Below are 23120 nucleotides of genomic sequence, written 5' to 3'. Positions count from 1 at the left end.
TCTAACACAATAATCAAAAATCATGGCAACGGACAGTGAAATGACACCTGCCTGCCAGTTGTGTAGTTGTTGGTCTGCAGCTTCGCTTGATTTGGCCCGAAAACTTTTGAATTTGCATATTTTAGTAGCCGGCAAAAGTTGCTTTCATATTTTTTAACCCACTGGCTATCGTCTGACAGTTCGACACAGTTGCCTTTGCATTTCCCATTGTTTGAGTACGAACGGCGATGGAGTGGCTTTTCCGATTCCAAAAGGTGTGTTGTTGCACCACCTCAGCTATGCATCTAAATGTATTTTACAATATTCTTTTCATTTTCCCCGCCCCCAAAAACTCGCTGAGTTACTGAGTGTCTATAGAATTATTTTGCAGCATTTCTATGCAATTTTATTGATTGAGGTTGGCAAAGTGAAAATAAGCAAGAGAGAGCACAACACCCCAACACCCATGATGACCGAAAACATGACAAATTCATAAAAACTGGATACAGAATGCACTGAAAAAAAAATATATTTTCCTATTCTATATTTGATTTTTACACTGATATAACTAATCTGTATGGCACAGATAAACAATTTCAAGAACACTTTAATTGATTATATAAATTTTAAATATATTTTTTCACCTGTTTCAAGTCTTTTTGCGAAGACAGGAAAATCCACAATTGTTTGGCAAGTGCCACATTCCAGTGGCTAAAGCTTATTGAATCATTCCACAGTGAAATTCAGAAGGACAAGAACTTCGTGCAGCGGTGGCAATAATAATCAGCATATGCAGCTTCGAACAGCAATTGACGTTTGACAGAGGAGCACAAAAGGGGGGGCGACGGAAAAAGGGGGATCTGCATAAAACAAAGCAATATGAATGCGTTGGTGAAAAAGTTTAACATCTATCTTTTACGTCCGTATGCCCCATCACTTTCCAGTTTTCAAAACCATGCTCCCCAATCCTCACTTCTTATCGGTTGGCTGTCATAAAAGTGCGGAGCATTTTCAGCTACGTCATCATCAGCAACAATGATGTGGAAAAGGCAGGGGACTACCCCCAATCCCCCATTCACCACCGACAATCCAGCACATGCTCACCCTCATATCTTTTCAAGTTTCCAATGGTGAGGTGGTGCGGTGTGGGTGGGCCCATGTTTAGAGTCTATAATCTTCAAATAATGGAAAAACTTTTGCTGTTAAGCAAGAGGAATGCCAAAGCTTAGATTTGTCTTTTATTTTGGGTTCTTCATTTTTTCTTTGTTTCTGCTTTTACCCCAACCTCAGAGACTGAAAACCAAGAGTTTTGATATTTTTGTTATGTATACCCCCTGCCCATGCAGTTGACAACCCTGGCAAGTGTTTTTGTTGTTGCCGCTGCTCCTGCTGCTCACTCGATTTTCAATTTATTTCGTTTGGTGGCTATATGTGGTAGTTTCAATTTTTTCTCTGAATTTTCTTTCGTTCGGTTCTATTTTTTTGCAGCTGCTTCTTTGAGCGAAAACTTCATCAACTGTTTTGCTTCTACCTGTGGCTTAAAGTCTCCAAGCCAACACCACAATCCGTACATTCCCACACACACCACACCCCCACCCAACCCCCCTGAGCAATCAGCCAACATTTTTTCGCAAGCTCTTTTTTCCTCTTGCCAATATTTTTCCTTTTTACCGTATTTTTGCTGCAAATTAAGTTTGTGTCAAACGAGTGGGCGGTGGGGTGGCAAGCGGGAGCCAAAGCATTTATGCCTTTGTGGCAAGTTAATTTCAATTTTATTGCCAATTGATTGAGATTTGAATGGAATGGAATGGAAAGTCCCGCTTTTGGCAACGTGTCGCCATTAAGCCATTGGCAATTGGCATTGGCCCTAAGCCATCGCTGATTAATTTCTCACATTTCGCCCAGCGAATCAATTGAAAACTCGACCGTTCAAATGTCAACAGCAAAATGCGAGTAACAAATTTGCTCGTTTTTATATTTTTCACTCTCCCGTTGTCGCATAAAAGTCAAGAAGTATTTTGAATTGGCGATGACAGCGCAATAGCCACAAATTTCAAAAATAATATTTCTATGAATCATGCTGATTTTATTCGTAGAAACATACATAAAAAATACTTCTGACATTGCTATATAAAATTTAATTTTAATTTCTATAGAATGGTAATATTTCAGCTTTTACCATCTAAATATTTAACCCATCTCTAAAAAGCATAATAAGGTCAAATCAAACTGCTGCAGGCACTCAATTTTAAGCCATATAATAAAAGGCCCTGAAGCGTTGAAAAATCAACCTTTATTTGCAGCATAATAAAAATCAAGAATATTTTTATCGAATTTCCAAAAGTATGTTGTTAACGAAGCAGCTTTCAAAATGGGTCACCTCTTCAGGTCGAAGGTCAACAAGCATAGCCACATAACGCCTGAGCTAATTTACTAAAAGTGAGCAGTTACTTAAATCTAAAGCCAAACTCTATCAGATTTAATTCGATGTGAGAGCCTGACTTATCTCATCAACCGCAAAAACGACAAAAGGCACAACGCACAATTTGGCAAGTTTGCGCATTTGTGCTGGCATTAATTTCGCATTGGCAGTGTCAATAAGCCAACAATCAATGCACTCGACGGCATTTTCACGTACCGCATATTGTTGGCCGGCGGCGAAAAAGCAAATTAAATTTCCCTGAAAGGTCTCAGCTGAGATAAAAAACTGAAAATGCAATTTGCGTTTGGCGCGGGCGGCGCTGGGTGGGTTGAGCCACCAAATCGTTGCATCAGCTGCACTTGGCTGCAGTTTTATTGGCCTCCGCCATCCGTTTTCTGGTTACGTTGACATGTCTTCTCGCCCAATTCCCGAAACCAAGCCCCCGCGGATGCCCCTGTGTTTCTGTGGTAAGTTCTGTTTGAGATTGCACCTGCATGGATATCCGTTGCAGGTCTGACTGGACTGAATCCTCCCCCACTCCGGCGCATTTCAATTCCCCTTTGCTCCATCGTGGTCATCATCGGCGGCATCGTTGCATATTCATACGCCCCATTGTTGTTGGCATGCAGTTGATGCGGGCGAGCTGATTTTTATGTGGCTGACCAGGCAGCAGGTTTGGTCCGTTTGGCCATTTTCTGTTTGGTTTTTATGGTCTCAGCGAGCGGAACAAAAAAGGGAATTCAAGCCGGTCAATTAGGGTGGGACAAGCTAACCGACTAATGAATGCTCTTTTCATCAAACATTCAATACATAAACTTAACAATTAAGTGATTCAGTCAGTGACTACTTTAATGAGTTACCTAAGTCAAATATTTCTCTTTGCAAGCCACAAGATTATGCTATAAATTTCAAAATTATTATGCTAATAAGTTTTTAAACTGGAAACAAGTTAACAAAGTGCTGAAACCCCTGCCAAAATCAATCCTTCCTGCGCCGAATAGGGCATTCGCATAGCTCTCGCTCCGTTAGCGAGATATCATGGCGTGTCTGGATGGGATGATGGTTGGTTGGATGGATGGGATAGCCCGATGGTTGGGCGGATGATGTGGGTGCCAAAGGAGCGCCGGCGTGTGTCACGTTTAAAATATGCGCATTTTTGCAAATGACATTTCAGTCGCACCGCACTATCACTAATTGATATCATATGATGGAATTCATGCACAGACACCAACTGACCGGCGATGGCAGGCGGCAAAGGACTTGCAGGACCTCCCGGTCCTGCCGATCGGTAATCGGTGCTCGGTGCTTGGTGCTCGGTGCTGTCATGATTGTTGGAATGGCGGTTGCTGGTGGCGGCGAAATTGTCGGGTTCATTTTTGCCCTTTATTGTTGCTGTTGTTGGTCGATTGCCGTTTCGCTTTTTGCGGTTTGTCGTCGCGTCAGGACCGCCATGTGCCCCCGTGTCCATCGTCCTGTGTCCATTGTCCTGCGTCTGTTGCCTGCTGCCTGAGGTTGGCCGCTCTGCGGTGCCGAGACTGCGGCCCGATCATTCATTTGTCAAGTTGTCAGGACACGGTTCGGCAGTCGGCGAGATATCCTGTCGCTGACATCAAGAACGCCATTTAGATTTCACAGCTGCCGATGTGGCTATAAGTTCGTGGTTGTACCTCCAACCAAATGCAAGATTTAGTTTGTGCGGTCGGAAAACAAACCTTTATATTTGTACATTCGAAACAGAATCTCTTAATAAAATCCAAGGAAATTAAATACTATACTTTCAATTGAAAATTATATCAGGTCACATCAGTTTTCAGAAAGCCTTCAAACAAACCTTTCAGTCTAGTTCGAAAAAATTCAAAGACGTTAAGAGAAATGGATTTCAGTGCAAACGTGTTTGACCGTTTGGATGCGTGGACTAATAATGAAATGAAGCCCGGTGAAATGGGACGCATCTTGGCCCTTCTTCTGACCCTGATAGTGATCAGCTTTGCCATTGTCGGTGTGGCTCGCATAATGGTATCTCTGGCCATACCAACCTTGGTTATTGTGGCCCTTTTGATGGCATACCACATCGTCACTCCCTCGGAAATAAAAGATGCTCTCATGGATGTGCCCGATATTCTAACATCGTGTACTAACTTTATATCCGGCCTTTTTTGCAAGTTGAGGTCAAACTAAAATTCTTTTAAATTGTTTATAAATAAGATATGTATTGGATAATCTTCTGGTATTCATATGGCGTCGCTTTAATATAACAAATTTTAATACAAAAAATAGTAAACGAAGTTTGGTTCTTTAACAGGAATACAATTGTCTGCAGTATATAAGCAATAGAGTCCTTTAACACAACTTCACCATTACTGGAAGTTATTTCGAATTGTCAGCCATTCTTATGTGTCCTCTCGAATAACCCAACATCATTTCAGTCCTTCACACTAGCTTCATTATTTATTTATAGCCTCAACGTTGTTCACATATCGATAACCGGAGTTTGCCATCAACATTCCTGTCAGGACATTTAAAGGCCTAACAACCGGACAATGAGTGGGGCAGAGAGACAGCTACGGCACAGAAGTTGCAGCCCAGACACAGGATCCATGTTTATGTCCTGGCCGGTCAACAAAAATGCCAAACTGCAGTGCGACCCATGAAAACCCCCCACCCCCTTTCCCGACACTCACACCCTCATTTAATAGTTTGCTTGCCGTTTTTGCCCAGTTTGTGTGTGTGTGTGTTGGCCAAGTTTTGTCTCGTTCAACGTTTCACCATTGGCCGTGACGCTCGTTTCGACGGCGCGATTGCGAACTTTGTTGCTATTTTACCAACTAGCCCCACCAACAGCCCCTTGGATGCGGGTCCATCTATGGAAACGTGCGTTGTCTGCTACCTGACGGTTGACTTTCTTTCTCTAATGAAATGCGGTTACAAATGCAATTTTACATTTTTCACAAAAAAGCATTTTATCTGTCGACGCCAGGCCCGGCCCGAAAACGCAGACTCGAAAAACTCCAGGATGCGACTCCGGAGTTTGCAGCACTGCGGGAAAATATCAGCAAGTCACAAATGAAAAGACAAGTAAATTTAAAAATATTTTAAAATATTTAAAGACTTCAAATTGATGTGTTGTAGTGGATGATAGATGAACAAAAAATCTTAGAAATAGCCACTTGAAAAGGTTTAAAAACCCTTCGCTTTGCAAGGAGTAAAAACGAGTCTTAAAATACATATATTAAATATTTTTTTAAGTGTACTCCTTGCAAAAGCACAGGCAGACAGTCAGTGCACGTGACACTTCCTAGCGTCGCTGTCCCTTTGCCAGTGGGTGGAATTTCCTCTATTGTGTTTGTGTTTCGAGCGTGTTCCTGTTCGGGCCGGTACTCCCAACGCTCGGCACTTGGTCGCCACGTCCACGGTTGCCCACACCCACTCTGACTCCTGCCCACGTTCCATGTCCCAGATCTCCTCCTGCCGACCAGTCGTCGTCAGCTTGTTTGCACCTTGTCGAAATTAGTGTTTGTACCGAAATGAACACGATTTGTTTGACCAGCAGGTGTTGAAAATACACTGTTCGCCATGCTCGAGTTGGTTGTCTGTTCGGTTGTTTGGCCCTCCGCCCAGTGGGTCCATGTCCACCCTTTTTATCGCCCATCTGCTCCGCTTTGCCGTGTCATACGCGGCGTATGGGTAATGTTTTTCAAATTGTTGCGGTCAGTTTGAGAGACATTTGGTCGGAATTGCTCTGTTTTGTTTCGGTTTCTATGCTGGCAGCGGTTTCAGTTGGTTGTTCTGTTCTGCCATTTTATAAACATCATGAACACTTTGCTATTTGTGTTGTACAATTTGTTTAAGCGTATGTGAGTTGTCAACCCTTGCTGAAATGATTTGACCTCTGGCTATAAGTAAGGTAGAGTAGTCGAATCACAAAATAAATCTAATTAATTTGTAAAATATTCTTGTTAAGTTTTCCACTTATTAAGAAGTTGTTATAGGCTTTGTCAAACTTGATTTTCCTACAAGTAAACTCAATTACAATTTGTCAAATAGCATTACAATCTTCTTTTAATACGATGACATGTTTGTTAAATACTTCAGGCACATCCAGTCAGATGATTTAAAAGGCATCATCCTCCTCAAGGTAAAATATTAATGTGCAACATCATTTTTCCATTGCCATTTTTCATTGCCAACGACCATCAAAATGCTGAAGTGCGGCCAAAATATGTCAGACTGCAAATCAAAATGGCAGACAGCACTGACAAATAAACCAGACGAGTGCAGCAGATGGAGAGACATTCCAGACAGCAGGACATTCAGACATTTGCCAGTGATTGCAGCAAGGATTCCGTTTCAATGCCAAAAATTCAGAAGGTAAGTAAGTGCAGCATAGGCCGCCTGTCATGAATGAGTGCCTGATGGTTGGATATGGATGGCTAACCCCCACATCCAGGCAAACTCATTAACAAGTTGGCACATAAAAGCCCAACAACTACTCGGCGGTAACCCAAAGAAGTCAATGCCTTGGCGACAAGCTGCCGCATCAGCAGCCGCAACTAATGGCTGCCAGACTTGTGTCGGTTTAGGAGTTCTCAGACCACAGTTCTCGGATCTCAGTCCCCAGGACTCAGGACTCCAGATCTCAGAACCCAGACCTCCAACTTCCCCGGTTTCTCAAAGTTCTTTTTCGGCAAGGCCAAGGCAAATACTTGGCGGCTGTGTGCAAGTTTTATTAAAAGCCAACAGTCGGCGACATCCTGCAAGCGGTTGGCCAAAGTTGGAGGTTTTGGGCAAAGGGACACGGTTTGATAAATACAGCCAAAATTATTGCGGCACTAAATACAGGGGAGATCCCCAACAGAATCCAGGAAAGTTGTAAATAAAAATCTTTAACCCATTCCTCTAACACTAAATATCACGAAGGAAGTAATTTTTCTAAATTATGGATCAGTTTAGGGCGGGATAATAAAAAACAGGTTTAGATACCTACAATGCCATAGTTCACCACAGCCAATAACCACTTTATTTGCAATCCAAGAGGCAAGTACCGCGAAAATTATGGCTCACATGTGTTGCCAGTCGCAAACTACTCATTGGAACTGCGGATTTCTGGAGCGACGCCGGCAGTCGAAGAACAGACGGAGGAAGTTCTGATTTCCTTTGCCAAGATGGAGTTCCCCGCCGAAATTACCAGCAGGAGTGGCTAGGAGTGGGCTAGGTTCTTAGGAAGAGGGAATACACATCCTGCATTCCCTAACTCTGCAAATGGTCCTCACAGCAGGCCGAATGGGTGGCATAGCAACGGCACTGGCCAGTGGGGCAGCAGCACTGCCTCAGGATGGAGGTGCTGTAGGGGAACACGATGATCTTCCACTGATTGTCTAGTTGCAGGGTCTCGTAGTGATATCCCCGCTTGTAGATCACCATGGGCGTGTGCTCCAAGTAGTGGGGCATAATCTCCACCAGGCAGGCATCCATGCAGTTCACAAAGAACTGCACACAATTGATGAGCTTGGCCAAGATGTAGACACCCGTGATGGTCTCATCGAAGAAGTAGACCGCATCGAATTTGGGCGTCTCCTTGCCAAAGACCAGCGCCACCTCCCGCATGCTACTGAAGGTGTGCAGGGTGGTGCATCCCGATGGTCCGCTGGGAAAGAACAAGTGGGTGACGCCTTCCGTCACCAAGATGGGACTGGCGCAGGCCGGAGCATCGGCCACATCGGCCAGAACATATTTCACTGGTCGCAACCCGTACTTCAGCTCATTGACGGCTCTTATGAAATTCGGATGATTGGCCACGTGTGGCTTCAGCTGCCTGAAGCGACTCCTCAACCTCTCGATGAACTCGTCCCGGATCGAATGATGCACTGCCACGGTGGCCATGGGAAATGGCTGGAACGGCTCGTGCATCAACTCGGCCAAGCAATATGCAGCCGTATTCAAATCCCCCTCCTTGCAAACGCACATAAATCGCGCTCCTGGCCAGATTCTTGTCTTTTTCATGAGGTGCCGCTAATCGGAATTCAAATAGATGGAATAAGGAAAGCTTTCTAAGTAGGAAAATCTTGTGGAACTTACAACCCTCGTACAGCGCTTATTGCAACGCAGATTGTGCACCAGATCGTGTGTCACGAAATTTTGCTTTATTTCACACATATTTGGTTAGTTTAATCAAAGCTTGAATTCACTAATTCACGATAAATTTAGAAACAAAGATTGACGGTTAAATACAGGAAAACTCTATTTCAAAGGGTACAAATTTTTAAACTTTAAGTTAAATACGTGTTAAGCGCTACTAAGCCAAGCAAACAGCTTTATACCATGGCAACAAATATGTGTTATGATGCTCCGATTCAAGATAGTATATATATATAGCAATCAAACTGGGGAATAAGCGGCGAATTTAATATGCAAAATCGTGGAAGCCGTCCAAATTGAGCAATCAAAAGTTCTGGGAAATTAACTCCCAAAGCTGGGAGCTTGCACACTTTGGACCGCCTGCTTTTGGGCGAAGTCAAGTCCCTTTCTTCATAATATATATCGCATACTCACTTATGCCGAAAAGTTAATGGAACCAAGGAAAGGCGGGATTTCCATAGAATAAACCAGCATTTTCACAGCCACACACACAAACAACTATGGAAAACAAATCAAGCGCAAAGTAAACCCAGCCGAGAAAAAATAACATTTTGGCGCGATAAGAAACTTGCTCAGACTTTCCACAAGGAATGCAAAGACATATATATATATATATATATATGGAAGGAAAATGGAGTGGGAAAGGCAGCCAGGTCCTCGAGGATGGAAAGACAATGCTAATGCCATTTGCTCAAGTGCCATCATCGGAGGCAAACTTGTGTCATATAAAGTCTAAACAAAGGTAATAAACAAGTTAGTCTTTGTTTTTGTGCGCTAGCAGAGGGTACTTTAATTTATTCAAAGCGTCTCAAGCCTTTCAGTGATTGATATTTGTAAATTTAACAATTTTGTTTCCAAAAGAAATGTCATACTTTAAGTATCTACCTTGAATAACATAGCAGGCTTACTTAATTTGGTGTCCAATTTAGTTCACAATATTTCCAAGCTAACGAAGTATAAAAAGCAGTAGCTTCCTTTATTAATTTGTATTTCATGCTTTCGCTTTATAAAGGGTATTTAAAATTCCACCAAAATAATGCATATCTCTTCTATTTAGTCTTTAATAAAGTGGGCGTGGCACAGCCAAGTTGAAAAGCACACAAAGTTCAAGCATTTTCGACCATAAAGGAGATTTATAAAACAAAAACAATAAATTTGCCCATCATAACACATATTTATTTTACGGATTTTGTTATTTTAGCAAAAGCTGAACAAAAAACACAAACAAATAAGGCTTTAATATTCAACTGAATGCAATGAAAATTAAATTACTAATTTGTTTTGCGGTTGATTTGTTTACTTACTAGGAAATGAACAGTAACAGGTTACAGTTACAGTGGCAGTCAAGTAAATAGTACTCTGTTAGATTAAACTAAATAACAGAATTAAAAGAGTTAAAATTCTTTTTATGCTAGAGAGTGTTAAATATTTTATAAACTCGTGTATTTCAATAAAGCTTTCTAATATACTTCTGTTTTTGGTTGGTTTTAACAAATTTGTCTATAGTTGTTTTTATGCAAGGGCAAATAATATAATTTAGTAACTAAGCGAACTTTTACCGCCCATCGCCGTGTTCTGCCAACCAATTGAGGCGTGTCAGTCTGAAAGAGAGCGACGATGACAAAAATTAACTAAACCATCCGTCGGTGCAGCTAGTCAACTGCCATGGTCCATTCAATTATTCATTTTGCATGCAATTTCGAATTTGAATTTCATTTATGCAACGTTTTAATTAAATTTTTTGCTTCTTTTGCAGCTCTAGCCGCACTCACACCCCCAAATATACACCCCCAAAAGCACACACACACACACACACTCTAACACAACAGCAGCTGCCGCTTAAAGCCAAAAAAATTACGCATACGCACTGTATATATTAAATTAAAAAAGTTGACACGGCGAGAGCAGATGGGGAAAAAGTTGTACGACTTTTTGGATTTTGGTTTCCACATTTCGAAATTGAATTTCGGTTTTCATAGTTGTTTTTGCATATCCACTTGCCGGCGGAGCGCGAGATGAGGTGTAATTTGAAAAATGTTTGACAAAATGACAGGGGCAGTGATTTTGAAATACAATCTGCTTGCCTAAATGCGATTCACATTTGCCAGCGAAGGTCAAACACAATCAGTCTGCCCCCATGCATTAGGTCTACACTTGAAGAAAAAAATGAAAAACAAAATTGTAATTAACTAAAATTTATGTAAGAGGAAACATAAAACTCAAATACTATGTGTTTTATTTAAATATCAGAATATGCTAATGATAATATCACTTTTAGTGCGGAGATGACTATTTTTAGGAACCCCTTTTTATTCTCAGTGTCGGCACTTAACGAAGGGGAGCTCGGTTTTTGGCTGCGAATCCAGCCAAATAAAATATGAAAATCCTTGTGCCCGGCATTAAACGCTGTGATCATATGGCCACCGCCCCTCCGCCTTTGCCCCACCAAAACTGGGCGTGGCAGGATATCTGGCTGGTAGCCGGGAATCGAGAAGTGCAAATAACTGTTGCCAAACATTTTCAGCGAAAATGTTCGCATTGCATACATTTTGGGGTATATTGGAGGCTGGGTTGGATGGCTGGCGCTGCTGCAGTGCCTGCTTGTAGCAATGCAAGCAAACAAGATTTAACGATAAAATTTTAATTAGTGCATAAATGGGCGCCTGATTGTGTGGGCGTGGTCGCATAGAGAGCGCAAGACATGTTGGCCATACACGAGTATTGGTAGTAGCAGTACCCCCACTCGTGTGCCATGCCATCCATGAACCCAGAGCCAGACACATTGCGGCTTTGGCACTCTGGTGCTTCCATTTGCCAACGCACAGGCATCGCATCGAGTGCCGCCTGAAAATCGAGATGTGGAAATTTGGAGATGCAGAGAGTTGGGGCCCATGAGTTGGGGCCACGAGTGGGGGCACTCCTCGGCTGAAATTAAGAAATTTTGTCCCGCTGCCATGTGCCGTGTTTGCATTGCCATCGATGCGGAACTTTTCGCTGCAAGACTCTCGATAAGCGTTCATTTTGAATTCTCCGCGGACTTTCTGCTATATATTAAAGGAAAATTCACGATTTATATGCCTATATTTGCACCTCAATAAGTAGTCATGTTCTATAACAACATGCAAAACCTTAAAACAAAAGAAATAATAATAATATTTAAATGCCCTATAAATCCTAGGAAACTTTGAATGAAAGACGTAAAAAACTAAACATAGTCTCTACACTATATACATATATAAACAAAGTGAACACGATGAGGCGCAACAGACCGCCAGGTACTAACTTTATTCAATATTGCAGCTTTTCGCTATGGCTCCTTGGCTCGTCTGTTTTACCTTTTTCTAACCTTTTTTTTCCGTTTCATTTTAGCCGTTACTTGCCTCAGTTTTTTACAGCTTACCTCGATGGCTGCTCGACATGCACTTTGCATACATTTCGCTTTTACGATCTGACGCTGCGTTTAAATATTTAGTAGATAGTAAACTATGCGCTACCCATGTTCTTCTCGGTGCGGTGATGTGCGTGTGTCTGATGAAATATTTATTAAAATAACCAAAGGCATGCAAAAGCATCGAACGGCTCAAAGAGATGTGCCTTCAAGATAGAAGATTGGAGTTCGTTTGGGTTGCCAGTGAAACTATCTGAAACTGTGATAAGGAACTGCTAAGCTTTCAGCCAGAATCTCAACGTTCATACGGACAAACGGTCATACGGATGGACATACGGACGGACAAACGGACGAAAATACGGACGGACATACGGACGGACATACGGACGGACATACGGACTGACATACGGACGGACAGTCCGCAAGTGATCGTGATCAATAATATATGTACATATGTACTTTCTACTTGTTACATACATTTCAGTTAATATAGTATACTCTTCAACTCTACAAATTAAGGTATAATTATTATTCAGGCCATACAGTTAAACATCGTTCTGCAACACTGTACTCCATGCACAGCATTCAAATAAAGTTACTATTTGATGAAGTTAAAAGAGTGATTTTCGTCAAATCCACCCAAAGCTGAAAACCAAAAACAATTCGAAATTGAATCACAGTGACCACTTTGTGGCATCACTAATCAAACGGGCAGAATGGAGCTGCATAATATGCTCTCTGGCTTTTCGCACGCAACCGATATTCAGTTGTATGGCCAAAATGCAGAATTTATGTTTTAATTAAAATATGTAAATGCGCCAAATCGTGTAGAAAGCTTCGTCAAGAGCCGCTTGGCCGAAAGTGACCGGGCAAAATCAGCCAAAAACATTTCACACATTCACCAATAATGCGATTGCCGCAAAAATGAAGAGCAAATCCGGCGATGTTAGTGAGTTTGTGTGCTGAACAAATTTGAAAATGTGCGCCGCTTGTTCAAAAACTGCGAACCGCGAAACAATTTAGTTTATTTGCTTCTAATTGCAAACAACAGTTGTCTGATTTCTTTGCATATATACACGACTATATATGTTATGTTTGCAATTTCCCTCTCTGGGGCGAACTAACGAATTTATTTTGGCCAGCGAAAGTGGTGCTCTTTGATATTTCGGCTGGTGCAGTCAAGGCTGAAAATCGATCCCAAATCGCAGATGGAACAAATCCACTGAATTTGCCCGCAATACTTTCAACTATTTCAAAACACTTTTCCACAGAGTTTAACTTCATTTCGCCCGTTCATCCTTGACCAGAGCCCAATTCGTAAAGTTCACTGCCCCATTATTATGCATGCTTCAGTGGCATTCAACATTTGTGCTAAATCCGAACTCAGGCGTCGTCATCATCATGACCAATAAATTCGCCAAGATGTCCATTTTTATTTATTCTCGCATTTCCAGTGTTTAGTTTACGCTTGAGAAAATCTCCATTTTCCCAACTTCATTGTGAAGAAACATTTATATATGCAACTGCAGGCAACATGTGCCCAAGAGTCCTGCGAAGAAGCCCAAAGTCCAGGATCTGCTACCCAGAAAGCAAAAAAAAGAAATAAATAGAGCCCAAGGAGCAAAAGGAAGAAACAAACTCAACTCAAGTCGACTCTGTCATTGCCGTTTCAATTTCCGTTTGAATTTTGCACTTCATTTCGCAAGTTCGCAATTTTCCTTAGAAAAAATCCAGTCCAAAAAAAGGACGAAAAAGGACGAGAACAGAAGGCAATGCAAATACGAAAGTGTATAAACAAAACAAAACGAGCATACACTCAATGTGAAGCAGAAGATGACAATAAATTGTCGCAGAGGGAAAAAGGAGCGTTGGAAAAATTGTAAACACGAACAGCTCTCCATGATAATGATGGAAAATCATGGGCCCAAGCGGGATACAATTGCACGTAACAGTGACTGGCAAGTCTTCCGTTTTCCACCAAAGTCCCCCAAAATCCCCATCATCCACACTGCGAGAAATTATATGGAGCCAAGTGTGCAAAAAACTTTTTAAATGAATTTAAAAGTCATTTAATGTAAAGTAATGTATTAGTTTATATATCTATCCGTTTATTTATCTGTACAACAGTTTGTTATTCCAATGTTATCAGCAAAAGAAATAATTGTAGTTTTTCTAAGTGCACCGGCATTGGCATTGCCTGCTGTTTATTTGTTTGACAAATAACGAGCCAAGCCCATAATGAAGGAGGTGCAAATGATGTTGGCATTGTTTATTCGACTGCGAAATGTAATAGGCGCCTTCAAGGAGCAGGACCAGAAGGATCCAGCTGGGCGGGGTCGTGACTCCCAGATTTGCTTTACGTTTTTTATGGCTGATTTGACGGGAAACGGAAACGCGAAATTGCAAAAGCGCAATAAAGTGTAGCATAAACAAAGGCGCGTACGCCGAATGACTGCCAGCTGGATGGAAATACATATACATAGATATATATACAACTTGAAAGTAAATTTGTTTGCCGTACTGTTGATGTTTGGACTTATGCTTTATCTGGTTTTATTGCACGCAACGAACAGATTGTTGTTCATCTTTTATCCGCGTTTTATATTCAATTGGTTGGTGGGGGGATTTCCTGTTTTGGAACTTAGCAAGCTGCACTTCTGGCTTACCTCTTCCAATTTATAGTAATTTCATTTAGCATTTGCGGTTTAAGGAACACATAAATATTCTGTAGTAGGCTAGAGGTACGCATACATAAGATTAGTATAGCAACATAGCATATAAACATTAAGTGTATAAACATTAAGTCATGGTTCGCTTTCGGTTGGCATTCTCTCTGTTTCGCAACATCGGCTCTGTAGCAACAAGCATAGATGCAGATCGCTAACGGAGAGGGAGTCAGTCGAATGCTAAAGCTGGAAAAGTAAAGTACAGAATAAACTGAAGGGGCTAAATCCTGCGTTTATTTTTTAATTGCATAAGAGGGCTTATAGTACCCCTACATTAGCATTGGTAATTTACTGCTCAAAACAGTTACTCTTACATATATATGACTATTTTTAGCGAAGTTATGATGAAAATTCCGATTGTAAATATCAAATTTTTGGCAAAAGACGATTTTCCGAATTTCGGTCATAAAGTAATCAGTTTTTTTGCCATAACTATAAACATAAAAGCCTGAATTTGGAATGTTATACCTTGTCGAGCGTCATGCGTTGCACCCTGATGGCCATCTGCGCCACCATGTCTCTTGTCCGCCGCATGAACACGATGATCAAGCAGGGCGCCGCCCTGCCCTTCAACACCTCCTCCTGCTACGTCAATGCTACCAAGAAGGTAGTCGACGGCTGCAACGCCTTCGTGCCCAACATCAATACCTGCATCGCCAGCATGACATAAGCGCTTCCCAAAAATGGTAATAAAACATTGAAATTATAAGCAAAGCAGATGCTGTTTTATTAAGAAAACATACTGCTCTAGCAGTATCAATGGGGCTGGACACCAACAAAACCAAAAAGTAGAATCTGAAGTGCAAGGATTGCAGATCACTGCAACCAACACCCATTTTGTCCAAGTTAGTAGGTCACAACACGTAGTTAAACACGTTACTCGTAGACTAAAAGGGTATACTAGATTCGTTGAAAATGATGTAACTTAGTCTCCGACCATATAAAGTGTACAACACGTCGATACGATTCGACCAAAATTTCTTTGCCACACCGAATTAATTAGCGCGGCGGCTAGAAATTTAAATAAGCTAATTATTAATATTTAATTTAATATGATGAACTTACCACACCGCCAACGGCAAAGGAAAACATGGGGGCGTACCCACCTAACAGAAGGATGTTTCGCAGGATGCGAATCCGCAGGCGTCGTTTTGATCAAATCTAACTTTATTCCATCTAGTTGGCGTGGGGTTTGCAGTACACGTATACAGCTAGCAATTCGGTTATTCGAACCCCATTCGTCACTTGGTACAGTTGTAAGACACATCAAATAAAAATAAAAAGAAAAATTACTGTTATCATACAACAAATAAATACCATATTAAACTCCCCTCTCCTTTTCTTTTCAGAATTTGATACAGAAATCTACAATATTCTATAGAAAAAAGGAAAATGCCTTCGATCAATCCATTTTTTGAATATGTGGCTAAATACCGTAGAGAACATCCAGACCTAAAACTACAACGAGTTATCGTATCAAGAGCTGCGGATGAATATAATGCTTTATCGTGCCAAGGATGCCGTTATACCGTTAGTTCATCATATTAGCGGTAGCGATTTTTCTGAGTTGTCGATAAAGCATTATATTCATCCGCAGCTCTTGATACGATAACGCGTTGTAGTTTTAGGTCTGGATGTTCTCTACGGTATTTAGCCACATATTCAAAAAATGGATTGATCGAAGGCATTTTCCTTTTTTCTATAGAATATTGTAGATTTCTGTATCAAATTCTGAAAAGAAAAGGAGAGGGGAGTTTAATATGGTATTTATTTGTTGTATGATAACAGTAATTTTTCTTTTTATTTTTATTTGATGTGTCTTACAACTGTACCAAGTGACGAATGGGGTTCGAATAACCGAATTGCTAGCTGTATACGTGTACTGCAAACCCCACGCCAACTAGATGGAATAAAGTTAGATTTGATCAAAACGACGCCTGCGGATTCGCATCCTGCGAAACATCCTTCTGTTAGGTGGGTACGCCCCCATGTTTTCCTTTGCCGTTGGCGGTGTGGTAAGTTCATCATATTAAATTAAATATTAATAATTAGCTTATTTAAATTTCTAGCCGCCGCGCTAATTAATTCGGTGTGGCAAAGAAATTTTGGTCGAATCGTATCGACGTGTTGTACACTTTATATGGTCGGAGACTAAGTTACATCATTTTCAACGAATCTAGTATACCCTTTTAGTCTACGAGTAACGTGTTTAACTACGTGTTGTGACCTACTAACTTGGACAAAATGGGTGTTGGTTGCAGTGATCTGCAATCCTTGCACTTCAGATTCTACTTTTTGGTTTTGTTGGTGTCCAGCCCCATTGATACTGCTAGAGCAGTATGTTTTCTTAATAAAACAGCATCTGCTTTGCTTATAATTTCAATGTTTTATTACCATTTTTGGGAAGCGCTTATGTCATGCTGGCGATGCAGGTATTGATGTTGGGCACGAAGGCGTTGCAGCCGTCGACTACCTTCTTGGTAGCATTGACGTAGCAGGAGGAGGTGTTGAAGGGCAGGGCGGCGCCCTGCTTGATCATCGTGTTCATGCGGCGGACAAGAGACATGGTGGCGCAGATGGCCATCAGGGTGCAACGCATGACGCTCGACAAGGTATAACATTCCAAATTCAGGCTTTTATGTTTATAGTTATGGCAAAAAAACTGATTACTTTATGACCGAAATTCGGAAAATCGTCTTTTGCCAAAAATTTGATATTTACAATCGGAATTTTCATCATAACTTCGCTAAAAATAGTCATATATATGTAAGAGTAACTGTTTTGAGCAGTAAATTACCAATGCTAATGTAGGGGTACTATAAGCCCTCTTATGCAATTAAAACATAAACGCAGGATTTAGCCTCTTCAGTTTATTCTGTACTTTACTTTTCCAGCTTTAGCATTCGACTGACTCCCTCTCCGTTAGCGATCTGCATCTATGCTTGTTGCTACAGAGCCGATGTTGCGAAACAGAGAGAATGCCACCCGAAAGCGAACCATGACTTAATGTTTATACACTTAATGTTTATATACTATGTTGCTATACTAATCTTATGTATGCGTACCTCTAGCCTACTACAATTCTTAAATCAATCTTTACTACCGTGCATCACAATTGTGAAGCAGTATTCACAGTTTGCTCTGCCTGGACTGTTGTTATTTTCCACTTGTTTTTCCATTTGATGGCGTTCGAATTTGCACTGGAATAACAAAATTCTACAGTCATGTCTATCACTCGAAATACATGTGCTTGTGAGCCATTATGCAGTGTCAGCAGAGTTGAGTGAAAACAGGAGAATTCCTAAAGTATGCCACCCATGCCATGCCGAGGCGTTCGGATTGACGCATGCACTTCTCGCCGGAGGCCGCCTGCATATTTATGATTCGTGTGCGTCTTATAAATAAAGAAATTGCAAAATGAAAATGCAAATGCAAAAACATCAGTTCCTGTGGAACTGTGTCAACAATGCGTGCCATAAGTCCACCTGTGCTCACCCAGATCCGAGCCACAATCTGACCAGAGTCGTCTTGCACTTCACATCCAGCTCGTATTAAGTTGTTGGATATAGTCTGAAATATTTTCATGTCTGGTCCAGCTGAATGAGAGTAGGAAATACCCTACAGGATATACCCAGGATATCACACATTAACATACAAAACAAAACAGCATTTGAATGGTTAGTAAAATCGTTATCTATTAAATACTTTCGCTGAGCAGTGAAAAATTGAGCAATGAAACATAATTAAATTTGTATCTATGAACTGATATTATTAATAAATTATATGATTTAATTTGTTTTTTTAAAACCACATTCAATTATACCCTCAAAGATATTTAAGGGGTATGAAGTTCTGCTGACATCATCGGGAAATGCGAGGACGATATCTCAAGTATTAAGGGTGGCATATCAACAGTTGGTTCCTTTCCCCAGCTACAGTTGAGGGGTAGGATACGGATAGGATTGCGCTCAAGGATCCAGACGGGGCGCTTTCTGGGCGCAGTGAGGCGTGGTCGAACTGCTTTATCGACGCTATGTAGGTTGCCAAGCGACCGTAACCAAGCGTTGCCGACGAAAACAGAAAACGCAAAACACACAAGACCCAAACACCGAGGAGCCAGCTGGGCGTAAGGAGCGCAAATCCCGAGGAAACGAACGGCTCTGCGAAAAAATGGTAAGAAATGCGCCTGGAAAATGTTGTCAGATACTCCGAAGATACTTATGTCCCTGCCCAGATACTTTCGCGCGGAAAAACCGACTCGGCGAGCTCGAGGAACGCCAGCGGAGGTGCTGGCAGTGGACTCGGCGTTGGAAGGCAGGCGAGGAAGACCCCGGCACCGGCCTCCCTCGAGGATTTCATCATCAGGCGGGACTACACGGGAGCCCGGGCTTTTCTGGAGGTGCGTAAGGATTACTTTTGCCCCACATTCAGTGGACAATCGTTGCGGAATTTTCACAATTTATTTTCTTATACATGGCGGCATTAACTACCGCAGACTGTTTCAATTTTATTATTATTGGTTTTTTCTTTACTTATATACATTTTTTTTTCAACTAATTAGTGCTGATTAGTACACTTTTGTGTACAAAAGTTGTTTAAAGCCAAGCCGACTGATTCATATCTATGCAAAACACCAGTCGATAGAAACCACTAAAATATTATATCAAAACATATTTGTTTATTTGTTTAGCTTATAAAGCAATAGTGCACAATAAATTATTCAGCTTAATTCGCGTTCGTCGGAATTACTCAACGAAAGTAAAGTTAAATTATCCAGAATAGGCCTCGAAGGTAAATTCATCGAGAGGAACAGCAGGTGCATCCTCCGGAAATTGATCTTTGAAATTTTCACACAGTTCCGCATCACTTATTTCATCCAGGCATTTTTGAAAAGACGGCGATAAAGGATCTGCCTTAACTGCGATTAGCGCGATTAAAAGACACACAAACAGAGCCAAGAACTTCATGGTAGAGATCACAATGCAATCTGACTAGATGTCAGCTGCTTTTATACCAGTTCGAAACACGTTGAAGTTGGCCTAGACTCGTTTTTTGTGAATTACTTATATAGATTAATGACGCGTATAACTTTGCATCGCTTAGTCCGAATACATTAATCGATTGATAGCCATCCATTGTATTCTGAACGACCACTGTAAAATTTGAGTCTACTGAAGTTCAATCTGTGAATTAATACATTGTGGTTCAAAGACATGTTACCTTTGTTTATTCATAATCGATTTGTGCTACCACATAGTATTATAATATAATATTAGTTTTGTCTGAAAACAACTCGGCTATGTTTGCCGAAACGGACCTGTTTTATACATATATGCAGTTCGGCCAAACTTGTTTTTTGACTAGCTAATTTTTGCATTTATACAAATTGCTTTTATTAGTCACTATTAAAGCAGTGACGTTAAATGATTTTTATCAAACTGATGTATCTCTTAATACTGGTATTAAAAGTAAAACAAAAGATACTTATGTGGTGTCGTAAAATCGAATTGTAGAGTATATACACCTATCTATCTTTCAGTTCGCCAACGACGACGAGGACGAGGAGGAGGGTGCCCATGGATCCAAGCAGAGTCAGGTGGATCAGTGGATTGCCTTTTGCAATTTCCATTTGGGTGACTACCAACAGGCTCTGGCCCAGTACAAGGCCATACGGCAGGGTTCTTCAACTTCAGATGGGAAATTGGATCTCAACCTGGCCGTGTGCATGTTCTACTTGGGCTTGTACGAGGAGGCCCAACAACTGATGGCCAATGCGGCTGACAATCCGCTGAAGCAGCGACTCCTCTTCCATTTGGCCCACAAGCTGGGCAACGAGGAGGAGTGGAGCCAGCTGCAGGAGGAGATGCAGGATTCCTCGAGCTTGGAGCAGCAACTCAGCCTGGCGTCGATGCACTACATGCGTGCCCATTACCAGGAGGCCATCGATGTGTACAAACGCGTGCTGGTGGACAACAAGGAATACCAGGCCATCAATGTCTACTTGGCCTTGTGTTTCTACAAGCTCGACTATTACGACATGTCCCAGGAGGTCCTGGATGTGTATCTCAGTCAACATGGCGATAGTACCATAGCTATTAACCTAAAGGCTTGCAATCGATTTCGTTTGTTCAACGGTCGTGTGGCCGAGCAGGAAATCAAGAATATAGCCGATAATGGCACCTTCGGAGCGGATCTTCTGCGTCACAACTTGGTCGTTTTCCGGAACGGTGAAGGAGCATTGAGAGTCCTGCCAGGACTACTGAATATCATTCCTGAGGCTCGCTTGAATCTGGCCATATACTATCTGAAGCAGGGCGATGTCCAGGAAGCTCATGCTCTGATGAAGGAACTACAGCCGACTTCGCCGCATGAGTACATACTCAAAGGAGTGGTCCATGCTGCTCTGGGCCAGCAATTGGGATCGGTAAGGAAATGGATACAGATCTCGATGTGGAAAGCAATGTAACGATATCCTTTACCTTATAGAAAGAGCACATCAAGACGGCACAGCAAAACCTGCATTTGGTGGGCAGCTCGGCAACAGAGTGTGACACTATACCTGGTCGTCAGAGTATGGCCTCCGCCTTCTTCCTCTACGAACAATTCGAGGAGGTGCTGGTCTACATGAACTCCATTCGCAGTTACTTCGTGAACGACGATGTATTCAACTATAACTTTGCCCAGGCCAAATGCGCCACAGGATACTACAAGGAGGCGGAGGAGTTGCTGATGCAGATCTCCGACATGGATATCAAGAACCAGCATACCTACTGCATGATCCTGGCCAAGTGCCACATACACTGCGGTCATCCCGAGTTGGCTTGGAATGTATTCATCACCAGGGATACGAATGCAGAGGCATTCATCCTGTTGCAACTGATTGCGAATGAGTGCTACAAGTGTGCCGAGTTCTGGGTGGCAGCCAAGGCATTTGATATGCTGGAAAAGTGAGTAGCATACTTAGGTAATATAATTAACAGCATCTTAAAGTTATATAATTTGCAAACAGACTAGATCCCAGTCCGGAGAACTGGGAGGGCAAACGGGGCGCCTGCGCCGGAGTTTTGTTCGCCTTGTGCACCAAGGCACAAAGAGGTCGTCCTGGCGGAGGAATCTCAGAGGTCATCGGCATCCTACGCGACTCGTCGAACTCGCAGGCGGAGGCCATGATCAAAACCATTCGAAAGCACATCAGTCATTTTAAATAAATAATATATTAAAGGCAGTATCTTAAGCAAAATTAGATTTTGTTTATGATAAGCCAATTTCACGCATATTAATACAATAAAAAGTTACTTTTGAAATCAAATATTTGTGTGATAAGCTTGACAAAATTGTGGCCGGCTTTCAATGCTAAAGTGAATTCACTTAAAATTGGTGTCCTATTTCAATAATTAATTTAAATTTGGCCAGCCGCAACTCAAGTCAAAGACGAAGGATTTTGAGAGCTTATTTAAAATGGAAATAGCTTCTAAGTGGTGAAAAACGATACTAATTTATTTGCAATTGGCCTGGCAGCAGTTTTCACATGATTACTGATTAATTTGCGGCATACACGAATATAATTTGTATCCGCAAAACAATTTGGTTAATTAATTGAAGAGCAATTTTATCAAGAAAATTGAGCCTGGCATTTCAAAAGTTATGCCAGTGCCAGCCACTGTCCACTTAATAAATCAGGCGCAACAACTTTCAAAAACTAATTGATAATTAATGAAATAAAATCCCGTCTTCATCTTTTGTTGCCTCTGACGCGCTGCCAACGAAATTCTCGGCTCAATTTAATTCCCTTGAGAGGCAATTATGCCTGAAAGGAGGAGGCTCTCCTCCATTAACCCCCTAAAGCCCCTATCCACAGCGCTTTCTTTGCCTGCAGTTTGCTTTTGTTCAATTTGCTGGCCATTTCGCCTGCAGGCCGAAGGATCCAGGATTCTGGCCCTGGAATGGACACAGAAACAGGACCAGAGGCCCAGCAGCAAATGGGGGAAAGGCATAATTAATGCGATTAGCAAAATGCGAAAGTGTCACTGAAATAACAACAATACGGCAATGATAATAGCCAAAAAGGAAGCCATTCCGACAAAATCAGAAATACCCTTTCCTTTCACTATTAAAACGTATAAATAATAATGTATTCCTTTGAAAATGATTATTTTAAAAATTAAAAAATATCCTAAAAATGTAAGCTGATAAAAAATATATATTTAAAGATAATAACTTATATAATATATACAACTGAGAAAAATTCAACTAAATTTCTAATTCATGTGCTATTTTTTTATCGGTTAAAATAGCGATTTGTACATTTTTAAACTTTAATATCTATTAATCGATTAATTTCTATACTTTAATTTGGAACTCAACTGCTTTGAAGTACTGCAATGCTTTCAGCTTTAAATTAAGGATATAGTTCATAGGAAGAAAATTTCTTTGGATATATATACTGTTCTCATTCGAGGTCAGTTCAGGT

The 23120-nt window shown here is 41.3% G+C and overlaps 4 protein-coding genes and 1 long non-coding RNA gene across 5 annotated transcripts; 2 read left to right on the top strand and 3 right to left on the bottom strand.

The window, feature by feature from the left end:
* The first annotated feature begins 4188 nt into the window (after positions 1-4188).
* Positions 4189-4663, top strand: LOC6727923. The gene has a single exon (XM_002103242.4). It carries the CDS (start codon positions 4274-4276, stop codon positions 4577-4579), a length of 306 nt encoding a protein of 101 aa, XP_002103278.1. The 5' UTR covers positions 4189-4273; the 3' UTR covers positions 4580-4663.
* Positions 4664-7378: 2715 nt separating this feature from the next.
* LOC6727922 lies at positions 7379-8641 on the bottom strand. The gene is made up of 2 exons (XM_002103241.4): positions 8477-8641; positions 7379-8410 (listed from the first exon to the last, which is right to left on the bottom strand). Exons 1-2 carry the CDS (start codon positions 8552-8554, stop codon positions 7649-7651), a joined length of 840 nt encoding a protein of 279 aa, XP_002103277.1. The 5' UTR covers positions 8555-8641; the 3' UTR covers positions 7379-7648.
* A 6712-nt stretch (positions 8642-15353) lies between these two features.
* On the bottom strand, positions 15354-16651 carry LOC120284992. Its single transcript, XR_005544221.2, has 2 exons — positions 15716-16651; positions 15354-15661 (listed from the first exon to the last, which is right to left on the bottom strand). It is a non-coding gene; the product is annotated as an uncharacterized LOC120284992 (long non-coding RNA).
* A 1116-nt stretch (positions 16652-17767) lies between these two features.
* LOC6727920 (intraflagellar transport protein 56) lies at positions 17768-21955 on the top strand. The gene is made up of 6 exons (XM_002103239.4): positions 17768-18327; positions 18482-18823; positions 18885-19049; positions 20190-21074; positions 21137-21597; positions 21660-21955. Exons 2-6 carry the CDS (start codon positions 18821-18823, stop codon positions 21856-21858), a joined length of 1713 nt encoding a protein of 570 aa, XP_002103275.1. The 5' UTR covers positions 17768-18327; positions 18482-18820; the 3' UTR covers positions 21859-21955.
* LOC120284991 lies at positions 19335-19651 on the bottom strand. Its single transcript, XM_039295001.2, has one exon. It carries the CDS (start codon positions 19615-19617, stop codon positions 19420-19422), a length of 198 nt encoding a protein of 65 aa, XP_039150935.1. The 5' UTR covers positions 19618-19651; the 3' UTR covers positions 19335-19419.
* Positions 21956-23120: the final 1165 nt, after the last annotated feature.

The sequence above is a fragment of the Drosophila simulans genome, chromosome 3R (genome assembly GCF_016746395.2).
Source record: "Drosophila simulans strain w501 chromosome 3R, Prin_Dsim_3.1, whole genome shotgun sequence".
NCBI lineage: Eukaryota > Metazoa > Arthropoda > Insecta > Diptera > Drosophilidae > Drosophila > Drosophila simulans.
The sequence above is the reverse complement of the archived record's forward strand: the minus strand, read 5'-3'. Positions and strand labels throughout refer to the sequence as shown.

Coding starts and splice junctions, on each gene's coding strand:
- LOC6727923 (XM_002103242.4), top strand. CDS start 4,274: ATGGATTTCAGTGCAAACGTGTTTGACCGTTTGGATGCGTGGACTAAT.
- LOC6727922 (XM_002103241.4), bottom strand. CDS start 8,554: ATGTGTGAAATAAAGCAAAATTTCGTGACACACGATCTGGTGCACAAT. Junction 8,411..8,476: donor ATAAGCGCTGTACGAGGGTT/GTAAGTTCCACA, acceptor AATTCCGATTAG/CGGCACCTCATGAAAAAGAC.
- LOC6727920 (XM_002103239.4), top strand. Junction 21,075..21,136: donor TGGGCCAGCAATTGGGATCG/GTAAGGAAATGG, acceptor TTTACCTTATAG/AAAGAGCACATCAAGACGGC. Junction 21,598..21,659: donor GCATTTGATATGCTGGAAAA/GTGAGTAGCATA, acceptor ATTTGCAAACAG/ACTAGATCCCAGTCCGGAGA.
- LOC120284991 (XM_039295001.2), bottom strand. CDS start 19,617: ATGAAGTTCTTGGCTCTGTTTGTGTGTCTTTTAATCGCGCTAATCGCA.